Below are 13,355 nucleotides of genomic sequence, written 5' to 3'. Positions count from 1 at the left end.
AAAGTCTGCAGCATCACAGTTCAAAACAGACACATTTTTGCCAGGGTGGATACAAGCTGATGAGTTTTTTAATTGGATTCTTGATTGTTTAAAATACCAATTATAGTAAGAGTCTCTTTTTAAGAATGATCTGATTGAAAAAGAAATCAGAATTTGATACAAGCATGTTAAAGTCTACACACATATAAATCTCTTAAAATCAAACCATGACCATCTATCAGTGTTAGGTTGCTTTTCTATATTAAAAAAAACAACAACTCAGCTGTGGTGAAAAATAGCTGACTTGTGAGATTAAGCGTTGTATGTGACACAGTAAGTCATGTATTTATTTATTTTGAGTTTCCTGCTGAACCCAGAGGCTAGTAAGTGATACAGTACAGGAGATATGACCCTGTATATCACTAGGATCATTCACGGAGCCCATATAGGGTATCTTGTACTCCTGTTTTGTGTCCTTCAACTTGCTTCTGTCTGGAAGTGCATCATTTTTTATTTTAAAAAAAGCTGTACTGGGGGTGGGGGCAGGCAAGGGGGAAAGTTCACTCTTTCTCCAACACCCCCTTTAGTGCCCAAAATCACTCTCTCACACTCACACACTCATAGTGGCAGAAATAACTGCTTCGGGGTGAATAGCTTCAGAGGACAGTTCTCAGCAGGAAAAATGACCGGCTTAATATCCTGGGATGTGTAGAGCGAGACAGTCAGTTCATATGATACACATCCTCCCAGCTCTTCTTCACTAGATGGGTATAGCTGTTGTCTGAACCAGCCCACAGTCAAACATAAATCCGTCTCTTGTCGCTAATCTGATGTAATTCTGCAGTGCAAAAGAAATATGTAGATTCCATGACCAAAGATATATGTGCATATGTGTGGGTGTGTGTCTGTCTGTCTCCATTGGCCACAATGCAGTGCATAAGATAATGAGGCTCTTCCCATGATCACTCAAAAGTGGGCTAAGGGAGCCCAGCCTGCTTTGGGGCGGTTGTGTGCTGCAATGGGAGCTGCACGGGTCCTGGCAGCTACCCTCCATACATACTCCTCCCTTAAACGAGGTTAGCAGAGTGCTCGCTCTGCTAACCCCGTTTACCCAATAGTGAGGCACCGTGGCGTGGTTTTATGGCATGGTGACGCATTAGGAGACCCCCGCTGGAAGGCTGAAACAAGCCTCCCTGTCTCGCAGTTGTGCGGGGCATCCCATTATTTCCGGGGGCCACGTGGCCCCTCATCCCCGCAGCCCCTGCCGGTTCCGTGACAGAGCCGGCAATCGTGTGGGCAGCCGCCCAGGGCTTCCTGCTTGCTCATGTGCAGGGAGAGTGAGCTAAGCCCGCTTAACCCACCTCGCCTCTCCATACTGCTTGTGTGGAGAGCCTTATAGTCTGAACCTACTATATACAGTAGCTATGATGGCCAGTTCCTGGAACTATATATATTCCCTTTAGTAATTCACTTCAAATAAATGGTTTTTAATTGAATTGATTTAACTCAGTCCATCTTGATTTGTGCTGTAAACTATGCTTGCTAATAATCAAGGAAATGGGGCAGAGTAGCTATACCATCCTAGTGCAGGTAGAGAAAATATAGAGAGGATGGGTTGCTCTAAAAGTGTACAATCAAATGTGCCTCTAGAAATAAAATGTTAGATTTTATTTTAAAAGTAGATTTTCAAAATCACACCTGGGGAACAGCCGATGGGAGCTGGGCAGTATCCCGTTTGGCAAAAGCCATCCTTTAAAGTGTGAGGCTGCAAAGAATTCAAATAAAACAGATGGGGACGGAGCAGAACTGCATAAAGAGCAGACGGGAGGCTGTGCCAGCAGGTCAAAGAGTCAAAAGAATAGCGTACATCAGGGGAAAGATTCAGTGTATAGGTGCTTGTATGCCAATGCCAGAAGCCTCCGAGCCAAGATGGGTGAGCTGGAGTGCTTGGTTGCTAACGCAGAAATAGACATAGTGGGCATAACAGAAACATGGTGGAACAGTGAGAACCGGTGGGACACTGTTATCCCTGGGTATAAACTCTATAGGAAGGACAGGGAGGGGCGCCTTGGAGGAGGGGTAGCACTGTATGTTAGAGAAGGGATAGAATCTAACAAGCTAGAAAACCTAAGTGGACTGGAGTCCTCCACAGAAACCCTGTGGGTGACTATACAAGTCCGGAAAGGAATCGTGCTACTGGGGACATGCTATCGCCCTCCAGATCAAAATGCCGACAGTGACTGGGAGATGCAGGAGGAAATCAGGGAGGCGTCAAGGAGAGGCAGGGCTGTAATTATGGGTGATTTCAACTACCCACACATAGACTGGGTAAATTCACATTCAAGTCAGGACAAAGAGGTCAAATTTCTAGATACGCTAAATGACTGTGCCTTAGAACAGTTGGTCATGGAACCGACCAGAGAGAAGGCGACCTTGGATCTAATTCTGAGTGACACCCAGGACCTGGTGCGTGATGTCAGTGTCATCTACCCTTTAGGGAACAGTGACCACAGTGCCATCAAATTCAGCATACATGCAGGGAGAGAATCACCAAGGATGTCAAACACAGACATTTTAAATTTCAAAAGAGGAAACTTCTCCAAAATGAGGAGTATGGTGAAAAGAAAGCTGAGGGGGAAAATCAGGAGAGTCTCTTCGCTACAGAGTGCATGGCGTTTACTCGAAACCACAATACTAGAAGCCCAGTTAGATTGTATACCCAAAAGGAGGAAAGGTACCACTAAGTCCAGGAGGATGCCAGCATGGCTAACGGGTACCGTCAAGGAAGCCATAAAAGGGAAGAATAGCAATAGCACTTACATTTATATACCGCTTTATAGCCGGAGCTCTCTAAGCGGTTTACAATGATTTAGCATATTGCCCCCAACATTCTGGGTACTCGGAAGACTTCCTTCCGAAATTGGAAGGCCTGTCCAAATGAAGAGAACAGAAAGGAACACAAACTCTGGCAAAAGAAATGCAAGGTGACAATAAGGGAGGCAAAAAGAGAGTTTGAGGAACATTTAGCCAAAAGTATCAAGAGGAATAACAAAAACTTCTTTAAGTACATCAGAAGCAGGAAACCTGCCAGGGAGGCGGTTGGGCCATTAGACAATGAGGGAGTGAAAGGGATTATTAAGGAGGATATGGAGGTTGCAGAGAAACTGAATGAGTTCTTTGCGTCTGTCTTCACGGCAGAGGATACTGAGCATATACCTGTTCCTGAACCAGGCTTTTTAGGGATAGAGGCTAGAGAGCTGAGTCTGATAGAAGTGACAAGGGATGATGTTCTAAACTGTCTGGAAAAACTGAAAGCTAACAAATCACCAGGGCCGGATGGCATCCATCCAAGAGTCCTCAAAGAACTCAAATGTGAAATTGCCGACCTCCTTGCTAAAATATTTAACTTATCCCTGAAATCAGGCTCTGTACCAGAGGACTGGAGAGTAGCAAATGTAACACCGATTTTCAAAAAGGGATCCAGGGGTGATCCAGGAAATTACAGGTCGGTTAGCCTAACGTCCGTTCCAGGCAAATTGATGGAAAGCAATTTTATCAAGGATAAAATTGTAAAGCACCTAGAAGAACAGGCCCTGCTGGGAGTGAGCCAGCATGGCTTCCGCAAAGGTAAATCTTGCCTCAACAACCTTTTGGACTTCTTTGAGAGTGTCAACAAGTATGTGGATAAAGGTAATCCAGTTGACATAGTCTACCTGGACTTCCAAAAAGCTTTTGACAAAGTTCCTCATCAAAGACTCCTGAGGAAACTTAGCTGTCATGGGATAAAGGGACAGGTACATGTGTGGATTGCTAACTGGTTGAAAGACAGAAAACAGAGGGTAGGTATAAATGGAGCGTTTTCACAATGGAGGGAAGTAAGAAGTGGGGTCCCCCAGGGATCTGTACTGGGACCGATGCTTTTTAATTTATTCATAAATGATATAGAAGCAGGGGTAAGCAGCGATGTGGCCAAATTTGCAGATGATACCAAACTCTTCCGGGTAGTGAAATCCAAAACGGATTGTGAGCAGCTCCAAAAGGATCTCTCCAAACTGGGGGAGTGGGCGACAAAATGGCAAATGCGGTTCAATGTTAGCAAGTGTGATGCACATTGTGCTGCACATTGGGACGAAAAACCCAACTTCAATGCACATTGTGATGCACATTGTGATGCACAAAAAGTGATGCACATTGGGACGAAAAACCCAACTTCAAGTATATGCTGATGGGATCTGAGCTGTCGGTGACGGACCAGGAGAGGGATCTTGGGGTTGTGGTTGACAGCTCGTTGAAAGTGTTGATTCAATGTGCGGCAGCTGTGAAAAAGGCAAATTCCATGCTAGGGATCATTAGGAAGGGGATTGAAAATAAAACGGCTAACATTAATGCCCTTATACAAAACTGTGGTGCGACCACACTTGGAGTACTGCGTACAATTCTGGTCACCACATCTTAAAAAGGACATTGTTGAACTGGAGAAGGTACAGAAGAGGGCAACCAAGATGATCAGGGGCCTAGAGCGCCTTTCTTATGAGGCAAGATTACAACACCTGGGGCTTTTTACTTTAGAAAAAAGACGACTGCGGGGAGACATGATAGATGTCTATAAAATCATGCATGGGGTGGAGAAAGTGGGGAGAGAGAGATTCTTTTCCCTCTCACACAACACTAGAACCAGGGGTCACTCCATGAAATTGATTGCCAGGAGGTCTAGGACCAACAAACGGAAGTACTTTTTCACACAACGCGTGATGCACTTGTGGAACTCTCTGCCACAGGATGTGGTGACGGCCAACAACCTGGATGGCTTTAAGAGGGGTTTGGATGACTTCATGGAGGAGAGGTCTATCAATGGCTACTAGTCAGAGGGCTGTGGGCCACCTCCAACCTCAAGGGCAGGGTGCCTCTGAGTACCAGTTGCAGGGGAGTAATGGCAGGAGAGAGGGCATGCCCTCAACTCCTGCCTGTGGCTTCCAGCGGCATCTGATGGGCCACTGTGCGAAACAGGATGCTGGGCTAGATGGGCCTTGAGCCTGATCCAGCAGGGATGTTCTTATGTTCTTATGTAAAGAATTGCTCTCTTATAATAATCTAAGCAAAAAATATAGAAGATCCAAAGTATGCGTTCACACAATTTCTATGTAAAACTCTGTTGGGTTTCACATTGTGTATAAAATTATATCTTCAGTTCTATAATTTGAAATTACAATATGAGCTTTTGTTATCTTGTAATCTTTTAACATTACCAGACACAAAATTACTTAAGTTTCCTATTGAATTTATTTTTTAAACATTAAATATCTTTAGAATATAAAACAATGTAAGATTTGTTCACATTATATTTGTGAACCACCTAGAGCCGTGTGGGTGAGGCGGCAAAAAAAATAAAAAAAATAAAAAAAATGAAACCCTAACAGTAGTTAAAGATGCAATGAATACATTAAATTAAATCATACTGTTTTAAAATATTTGCTGCAGCCAGTTTGAACCAGTCTTCTTCAGTTACACCATGTAACTGCAGTGTGTATGTTTCTTTAAACCACTTGAGTGCAGGGATAGAATGCAAAATGATGACAGATGAATAGATGTGTGGGTGTGTGACGGCATTTATATGCTCCAATCCAGCTAGCCGTCATACCTATGTGGATGATAGCTACCTTAAGGAAGACAGGCCTTTGCCTTCTGTTACCAAAGACCAATGTGATGTCTCCCAGACTTTCCTAGGTAGGTGTCTTATCTGGGTAGGTCCTGAACAATGCTTAATGTGAAATGCTGTTTACCAATAAATCACTGATGAAAAGCAACTTCTGAAAGTGGTGTGACTATAACTCTTGTACAGTCATAGTCTGAGCAAATTGGGCTTAAGGTTAAGGTCTGCTGCTCCTATCCAGGCTTTGTTCTGACCATACAGGCTGCAAAAACAAAGCAGCACTTGAACCATAATTCTGTGGCAAGGCTTTTAAGCTTTGTTTTTTCATAATGAGAGAGCCCATAGACTCTAGCTGCTGAAAGGGATTGTTTTAAAATATTTTGTGAGTTGCAGCAACTACATCTTTTACTGCATTGTGAGCCTAAATTGTAAATAAACAGGGTTTCTTGGGATAGCATACTTCTGCTGACATCATTACTATGATTTCCTGAAAGAATAAAAACATAGATCAAAGTTGGGGTTTTTTGTTCGTTTCTTTTTGAAATGAACAAAAAGGTATCACGTAGGCATAGGTGGCAGGCTTCCTCCTGTGGCAATCCAGGTGAAAACTTCCATTTATTTTAATAGTTTATTTCCAGTTATTCTGTTTAAGCCTCTTAAGGATATTGTGCAGTAGGGCAATAGGGTACATAGGTCTTCTAAATAAAGTGACAGTCGTACATAGAAATAAATATATGTATGTATGCATATGCAGGAGAACCTTGTTACTTGCAGAGGTTCCGTTCCTCGCCGCCCACTACTGCCACCCAGAACAAAACTCATTTCGCACACAGATGAAAGAAATTAGAGAGAACACTGAACAGAACTGCGAGTTACTACAGAACTACTGAACAGAACTACGAGGCATCATGGCTATGGGGAAAGGGAAGTTAGGTTTCAGGGTGAGGGAAAAACCCCCCAAACAGCCCCAAATGGCCCAGAACTTACTGTGGTGTACTCCGTGGGTCTCCCATGTGCCCAGGCATGCCCCCCCCCAGAAGAAATGCCTCAAAAAACCATGGAAAATTGTGGGGGAAAGTCCGATTTTTTTGAAGAAACAAGCCACAAAATGGCTCCTTAAGACCAAATACTTCCTGCTGAAATAAGAGCCTTCCCATCTCTTACAATTTTTTTTAAAAGGCAGTCAAGACACAGGCTTTTAATTAAATATTTGTTCACCCAGGCTTTTAATTAAATATTGTTTTAATTGTGTTTTTAATAGTTTTAATGTTTTAAGTTTTAAATTGTAATGTTTAAATCTTTATATCTGTTGTTTTCATTGTTTTGTTGTAAACCGTCCAGAGACTTGCGTTTTGGGCAGTAAACAAACGTATCAAATAAATAAATAGATAGATAGATAGATAGATAGATAGATAGATAGATAGATAGGAGGGCAGAAGTGACCTCTGTGGTCACTTCCTGCACTCTAGAAACTGCGGATACCTGGGTATTTGCCTTTTCATATCTGCGGATACTAGAAACGGGTGTCTATTAGACATCCCATGGATACATGGAACCGCAAATAACGAGGTTCTCTAGTAGTGATGAGGGTTTTTTTTAAAGTTATTTGCCTTTGAAGTCCCTGTTTTAAAAGGGTCATCAAGTCCTGGCACATGGAATTGAACCCGAACTCAAAATCCAATTCAAGGAGGTTTTTTTCAGTGAACTGTAGCTGAACCTGAACCTAAAATTGCATGGTTAAAAACTAGTTTAAAATAAATGGTTTGATAACTGGACACTCAGGAATTCTTTTTCAAAGAACAGTGAGGGAACTTTTTATTCATCGATATATGAAGGAGATTATATTTCTCAGTGAGCCATCTGAAGAATAGAGGAGGAGTGGTAGAGATTGTTATCCAACTGCAACAAGCCCTTGTTGGACTCTGAGGCTGCAACTGACTGGAAGCTGTTTTAATTATTTCTTTTTTGTTAAGTTAGGATAGAGTTGTAGTTGAGAGAGGGGAGATGGATATTTAGATAGACCCCTAATGAGTCTGGAGGAAGGGAGATGGATATGAAAACTCGATAAATAATCACTTTACAGCTTTTTTTGAGGTCTTTCTAGGCAGGCTTTTGTAAGGTCTAAAGCTTTTTCAACTCTGACCACTAAGACTGGGACTAGACTGATGAACTTGACCTGGATTCAAATTGTTAATGGTTCAGCTGTCTGCTTGGCACATATCACAGTACATGTCAAATGGCCTGATTTGACATCCCTATAGCACTTCCCCCTCATTAAATATGGCTGCTGCCTGCCTCAGATTGGGGGAACTGTACCTGTTGCATTTCTGTCTGAATCCATCCTTCCCCAGCTCAATATCAAACTGAAAGCCCAAGGAAAAATGTGGATGTATGGAGACTAATTTGTAAAGCCAGTGTGTGTGTGTGTGTGTGTGTGTGTGTGTGTGTGTGTGTGTGTGTGTATATATATATATATATATATATATATATATATATATATATATATATATATATAAAAATAAACAAACATAAACCATACAGACATGGTGCAGAAATTAAGGTGATTACAACAACAGATATCTCTATATATAATACACTAAGGTCATATGTGGCAAGCCCCGCCCACACAGTGCTTTACTAATTGGAGGTAACAGAACAGAAGCACCGTGGTGATTGGACAGTGGCAATTCCATATGCAGATAGGTATGAGGAACAGGTAGGGCGCAAGTGAGTGAGTGAGCTGCGGGGAGGGGGCATGTGAGTGAGTGGATGTGGGGGGACAAGTGAGAGTAGTTGGCTGATAATTGAGCAGTAAAGCCGGGCCTGCGGCGAGAGGCAAGGAGAGCAACAAAGTGCTAGCGCACAGATGATACGGGTTCAGCTAGTTTGTATATAACATCAACAAAAATTCTCAGAGTGGTTTACATCTGAAAATAAATAATAAATAAGCCATCTAAAAAGAAACCTAAAGTAGAGACCAGAAACAGTCACTGGAGGGTTGTTGGGCTGGGTAGGGTCAGTTGCTCTCCCCCTGCTAAGTATAAGAGAACCATCACTTTAAAAGGCACCTCTTTCCTCAGTTACCAGGGGTCAAGACTGCTTTGACTTACAATTTCCATTTCCATGGTTTTTAAAACACGAGTTATTTAAAACATTAGTAACTATTGCTACACCAATGTTGCTGTGTTACTGCTGCAGCTGGAACCTCATTATTCCTTCCTCCAATATAACTCTTTATTTTCTCCTTACTGCCTGAAAATGCAGAGAGAGCCTGCCCTTTATGCCCCATTGATTATTCTGTGCTCCCATTTACTGCCTGTGTGTTGACATTAAACTCAATTGAGGGAAGTTTTGCAAGGAGACCAGACACTCTCACACACTGAGGGAATATTCTGCACATCAAAACTTGCCTGCTGAAGCCTGTGATAAGTGGCTAGCAGCTGACTTTATCTGAACCATGTGTCAGAGGAACCCAAGGAAGCTACAAGCTGAGCTAGGGAAAGAGATTTGGGATCTCTGAGTCTGTGCTTTGATACCACTGGAGCACCTGTTGGGCAGCAGAACCATCTGTCCCAGGAGGAAAATTGGCCACTGGAAGGCTACACCACTGTTCCCATGTGAATGTCCGTCCCCCCCGCAGCTGCTAAACATTAAGAGTTACATTGTTTTAATATCAACCAATCAATCTTAGTTACGGTCTCCGATCAGCATAAGTTAAAAGGCACATGTAACAGGAGACATTAAAAACAATTAAAAGCAAATAAAAGTGCTTTTATGTCACCTTAAGTGGCGCAATGGGGAAATGCTTGACTAACAAGCAGAAGGTTGCCGGTTCAAATCCCTGCTCGTACTGTATCAGGCAGCAGCGATATAGGAAGATGCTGAAAGGCATCATCTCATACTGTGCAGGAGATGGCAATAGTAAACTCCTCCTGTATTCTACCAAAGAAAACCACAGGGGTCTGTGGGTGACAGGAGTCGAAATTGACTTGACGGCACACTTTACCTTTAAAAGTGCTTTTAATAACATACTATTAGCACACTATGAAATTACTATAAGATTAAAAATTATGAATGTCTGTAAAAAGCGATAATGGAGCTATAAAATTGCTAAAACAGTAGCATGTAATGGTTGGGCTAAAATCTATGTGATACTGTTGAAGGTTACATGCTATAAGCTAGAAATTGCTGCAGTGCTAAAACTTTTAAAAGATAAACTGGGACTTTAAAAGCAGTAGGACTGAATGATTGAAAAAGTTCTTGCTGGCAATCAGAGCCCGGCGAATTCTGCATGCTGCCATGCAAAACTTGGCAACATTGTATGTTATAGGTGGATTACATTCTGAGCATAATAGGGAGAATTAGTATTGGTCAGAGCATCCTGGTGATCTATCAAGTAGTGGGAGAATAAGGGTGTTTTGTATGTCTCTATAGAACATGCGGTGAAGGAGAACATGCTCAGTAGTTTCAGCTTGTCCCGAGTCGCAGGAACACAGACATTCTGGGAAAGGGATCTTCCTGTGTCTTCCTTCAAGGACCGCTGAGGGGAAAGTGTCACAGCAAACCAGGGTAAAGGCCCTTCTGTGGTTAAGTACTTCTGACTGTGTAAAGTATCCAGCAGATGTTATGTTCCTTAGACCTTCAGAAAGAAGAGAGTTTGGGCACCTATCTAATTTGGCATTCTGTGTTCATTATGTGCTGTTTGATAAGGTTCTGGCCCGCTCATAACCCAGAGAAAGTACGTGAGGAAAGGAGAGTCCAAGTAACAATATTTTCACAGATAAAGATTGCTTCCATGTGGATTGGAAGCCATCCAGCAATGTTGAGGGTGCTACGCCCATTGGGAGCAGGGATAATAATCTCAGCCACTTGTTGAGTATTGGCCTCCACTTTCACCAGGCCTGCTACCAATCACGGAGTAGCATTAGAGACACAACAGGGGAATTGCAATACTGCCCTTGGGAATTTTGGATTGGATGAGCTCTAGAGGGGCAAAGTTGGAAAGGGGGCCAAGCTGGGCACTGTATAGAAGTGCTGCTATCGACTTTAGCTTTAGGGCTGCAGATATGAATTGGCCCCCTTTTGATTGGAAGAATTTTAGAATGGCTGCAGCACTTCTCTGGGCATTTTGGGCAACAACGCCATGGGCATTCCTAGTCCCAGAAGCATGGAAAACCACAGCCAGGTAGTTGAAGCATGAAACCTGATTGATATCATTCCCGTTTATGTGCCAGGAGTTGTATCCTAGGTCTTTTAGTGAAGACCATTATTTTGGTTTTATGGTAATTGTTTTCCAGTAGATCTTCCTTGCAGTATTGGGAGAGGGCCCTCAGTGATCTTTTAAGTCCTATGCAGGACTTTGAGAGGGTGGCCACATTGTCAGCAAGCATAGATCAGGGTGAAGATATGTTACTCTGCCAGCTTCAGGGGGTGGAAGTCTTGAGTTGTCTGTTTGTTTTATTTGTTTGTTTGTTCGATTTCTATACCGCCCTTCCAAAAATGGCTCAGGGCGTTTATACAGAGAAATAATAAATAAATAAATAAAATGACCCCCTGTCCCCAAAGGGCTCAGAAGCTAAAAGAAACATAAGGTAGACATCAGCAACAGTCACTGGAGGTACTGTGCTGGTGGTGAACAGGGCCAGTTACTCTTCCCATGCTAAATAAAGAGAATCGCCACGTTAAAAGGTGCTCTTTGCCAAGTTAGCAGGGGCTTAGTTTAGGTGGGCTTAGTTTAGGTGGCCCATCATGTCATTTATGTAGAAGTTGAACAGGAAAGGAGCAAGTATGTAACCATGTTTGATGCCCTTATGGGTTCGGACAGAGTTAGATAAGTGTCCTTGAGGACTGCGTATAACTTATGCAGAGTATGAATGAGGAATAACAGGCATTGGTCAGTTGAGAAGGCTTCCAGTTTTTCCTATAGTTTAGGTTGTGATATGGAATCAAAGGCAGACTTGAGATCAATGAAGGCTGCATTCAGGGAAACTGAGTTGTTAGTGGAGTATTTTTTAATTAGGAGCTGAAGTACAAGGCACTGGTCAATTGTGGACTGGCTCTCCCTGAATCTTGTCCACTCCTCTGCCAGTTTGTTTTCTTGTTCCAGCCAGTCGGCCTTAGTTTCCAGTAAAAAGGTCTAGCATAGAGTTTAATGACTGTGCTGAGCAGGCTGATAGGTCTATAACTAGCTGGGTCTCCCTTTCTGCCTCTTTAAAAGATGGGAACTATTACTGCAAGCACCCAGTCCTCAGGGATGCATCTGTACTTGTCAATGGATGTGAACAGTGCAGCCAAAATTGAGCCAAGTTCAACAGAACCAAGTTGAGCCCACCATGCTGGGTTGTTCTTGATAAGCTCAGGGGGAGTTAGGTTGTTACCAGGAGCCTTCCCGGATCTCAGCTGGGAGATCAGGTCCATGATCTGAGCTGGCACCACCAGTGGCCATGGGGACAGGTCCTCTTTATCTTGCTGATGGCACCCCTGGCCCACCTCTTCACCTTTGTATAGTTCATTGAAGTGCCGTTCCCAGGTCTCTGGTGAGATGAAGCTGCACAGGTGTGTCAGGCCATTACTAGGGTGGTCCACAGTGCTGTGCCAGCATAGGGCTGAGTCTTTGGTTCTAACTGCTGAAGAAGGTGTGACCAAGTGGCTTTCATGTTCTCTTTTCTTGTGTTTGAGAAGTTGCTTGTTTTGCCACTTCTGCTTGAGGAGGTTCTGCACCAGCACTAGACTTGTGTTGGCCTTGTAGGTGTTGTAGTTAGCGATGAGCATTTATTTGGCTTCAGTGCATTTGGAGTTGAACCAAGCTTTGGAGCAATGCAGGTGTGGCTTGGGGTGTCCATTGTTTCTGCAGGTTAAGTGCTTTTATAGTTCCTGCACTAGGTTGCTATAGCTATGGAGGATTAAGTTAAAGGAATCTGCAGAGAGCGGCAAATGGATTGAAAGTGTTCTGAAGAGAGTTGTTTAGTTATTGCATTGTCCATTTGGGTGGACCACTTGATGCAGCAGGTTCTTCCCACGGGTAGGATGTGAGGTTGGTAAAGAGCCTCCATGTGGAGCTGCTGGCAAAAGGTTTTAGGAGTAGGCTGACTGGAACATGGTCACTGCCGAACTGAAGTGTGACCTCAAAGTAGTCTGCAAAGTGGAGAAGGTTACTGCAGACAATTACACGCTTGACAGTTTGTCAGTGACACTCATTTTAGTCCTGGCCCAGAAAGTAAATTCTGCAGTCAGTTACAATGGAACCATTGAGGATGTGAAGATTATGTCTGTTGTAGACATTTGAGCTAGACAAAAATCAACACAATTTGACTTCTTGTCCTTCAAATGGTGTGCTAGGGGGAGTAGGTATGCTTTGGACTGGGTGGGCAGCATTGTGGGCGTGCATATAAGGTATCGGGGCCTATCCTGGGGTTAAAGTCCCCTCCTACCACAATGTAGGCATTGGTGAAGGAGGATAGGAGGTTGGTGAGGCAGTGTTCCAGTTTATGCCACAGTTTCCTGTCCTGAGATTTCTGTCTCTGCGTAGGTACATAGATATTGATTGCTAGTAAGATGCAGTATCTGAAGTGGATTGCTGCTATAGCATGTTGCTTGAATGGAAGAAGTTTTATGGATGAGGCACACAGGGTGGTGGAAACTAACATTCCCAGTCCACCCTTGGGTCTGCCCCTGCTCATGCTGGCTTCTACTCCCCGTGAGTGTGAGGTGTAGCCATTAAGTTCTA

General features: G+C 43.3%; 1 protein-coding gene across 6 annotated transcripts in view; it reads left to right on the top strand.

Annotated features, from left to right (window-relative positions):
• CDH2 (cadherin 2) overlaps positions 1–13,355 on the top strand; it is a 183,761-nt gene that overhangs the window by 43,601 nt on the left and 126,805 nt on the right. The window contains exon 1 of one of the 6 annotated variants that reach the window (XM_053242573.1): positions 5,262–5,703. The exons of the other annotated variants lie outside the window; for them this stretch is intronic. Within the exon in view, the coding sequence (XP_053098548.1) occupies positions 5,565–5,703 (139 nt within the window). The 5' untranslated portion in view covers positions 5,262–5,564. Of the gene's footprint in view, positions 1–5,261; positions 5,704–13,355 lie in introns of those variants that run through there. 6 annotated transcript variants of the gene reach the window in all.

The sequence above is a fragment of the Hemicordylus capensis genome, chromosome 4, assembly GCF_027244095.1.
Source record: "Hemicordylus capensis ecotype Gifberg chromosome 4, rHemCap1.1.pri, whole genome shotgun sequence".
Lineage (NCBI taxonomy): Eukaryota > Metazoa > Chordata > Lepidosauria > Squamata > Cordylidae > Hemicordylus > Hemicordylus capensis.
This window is presented reverse-complemented; position numbering and strand designations above follow the sequence as displayed.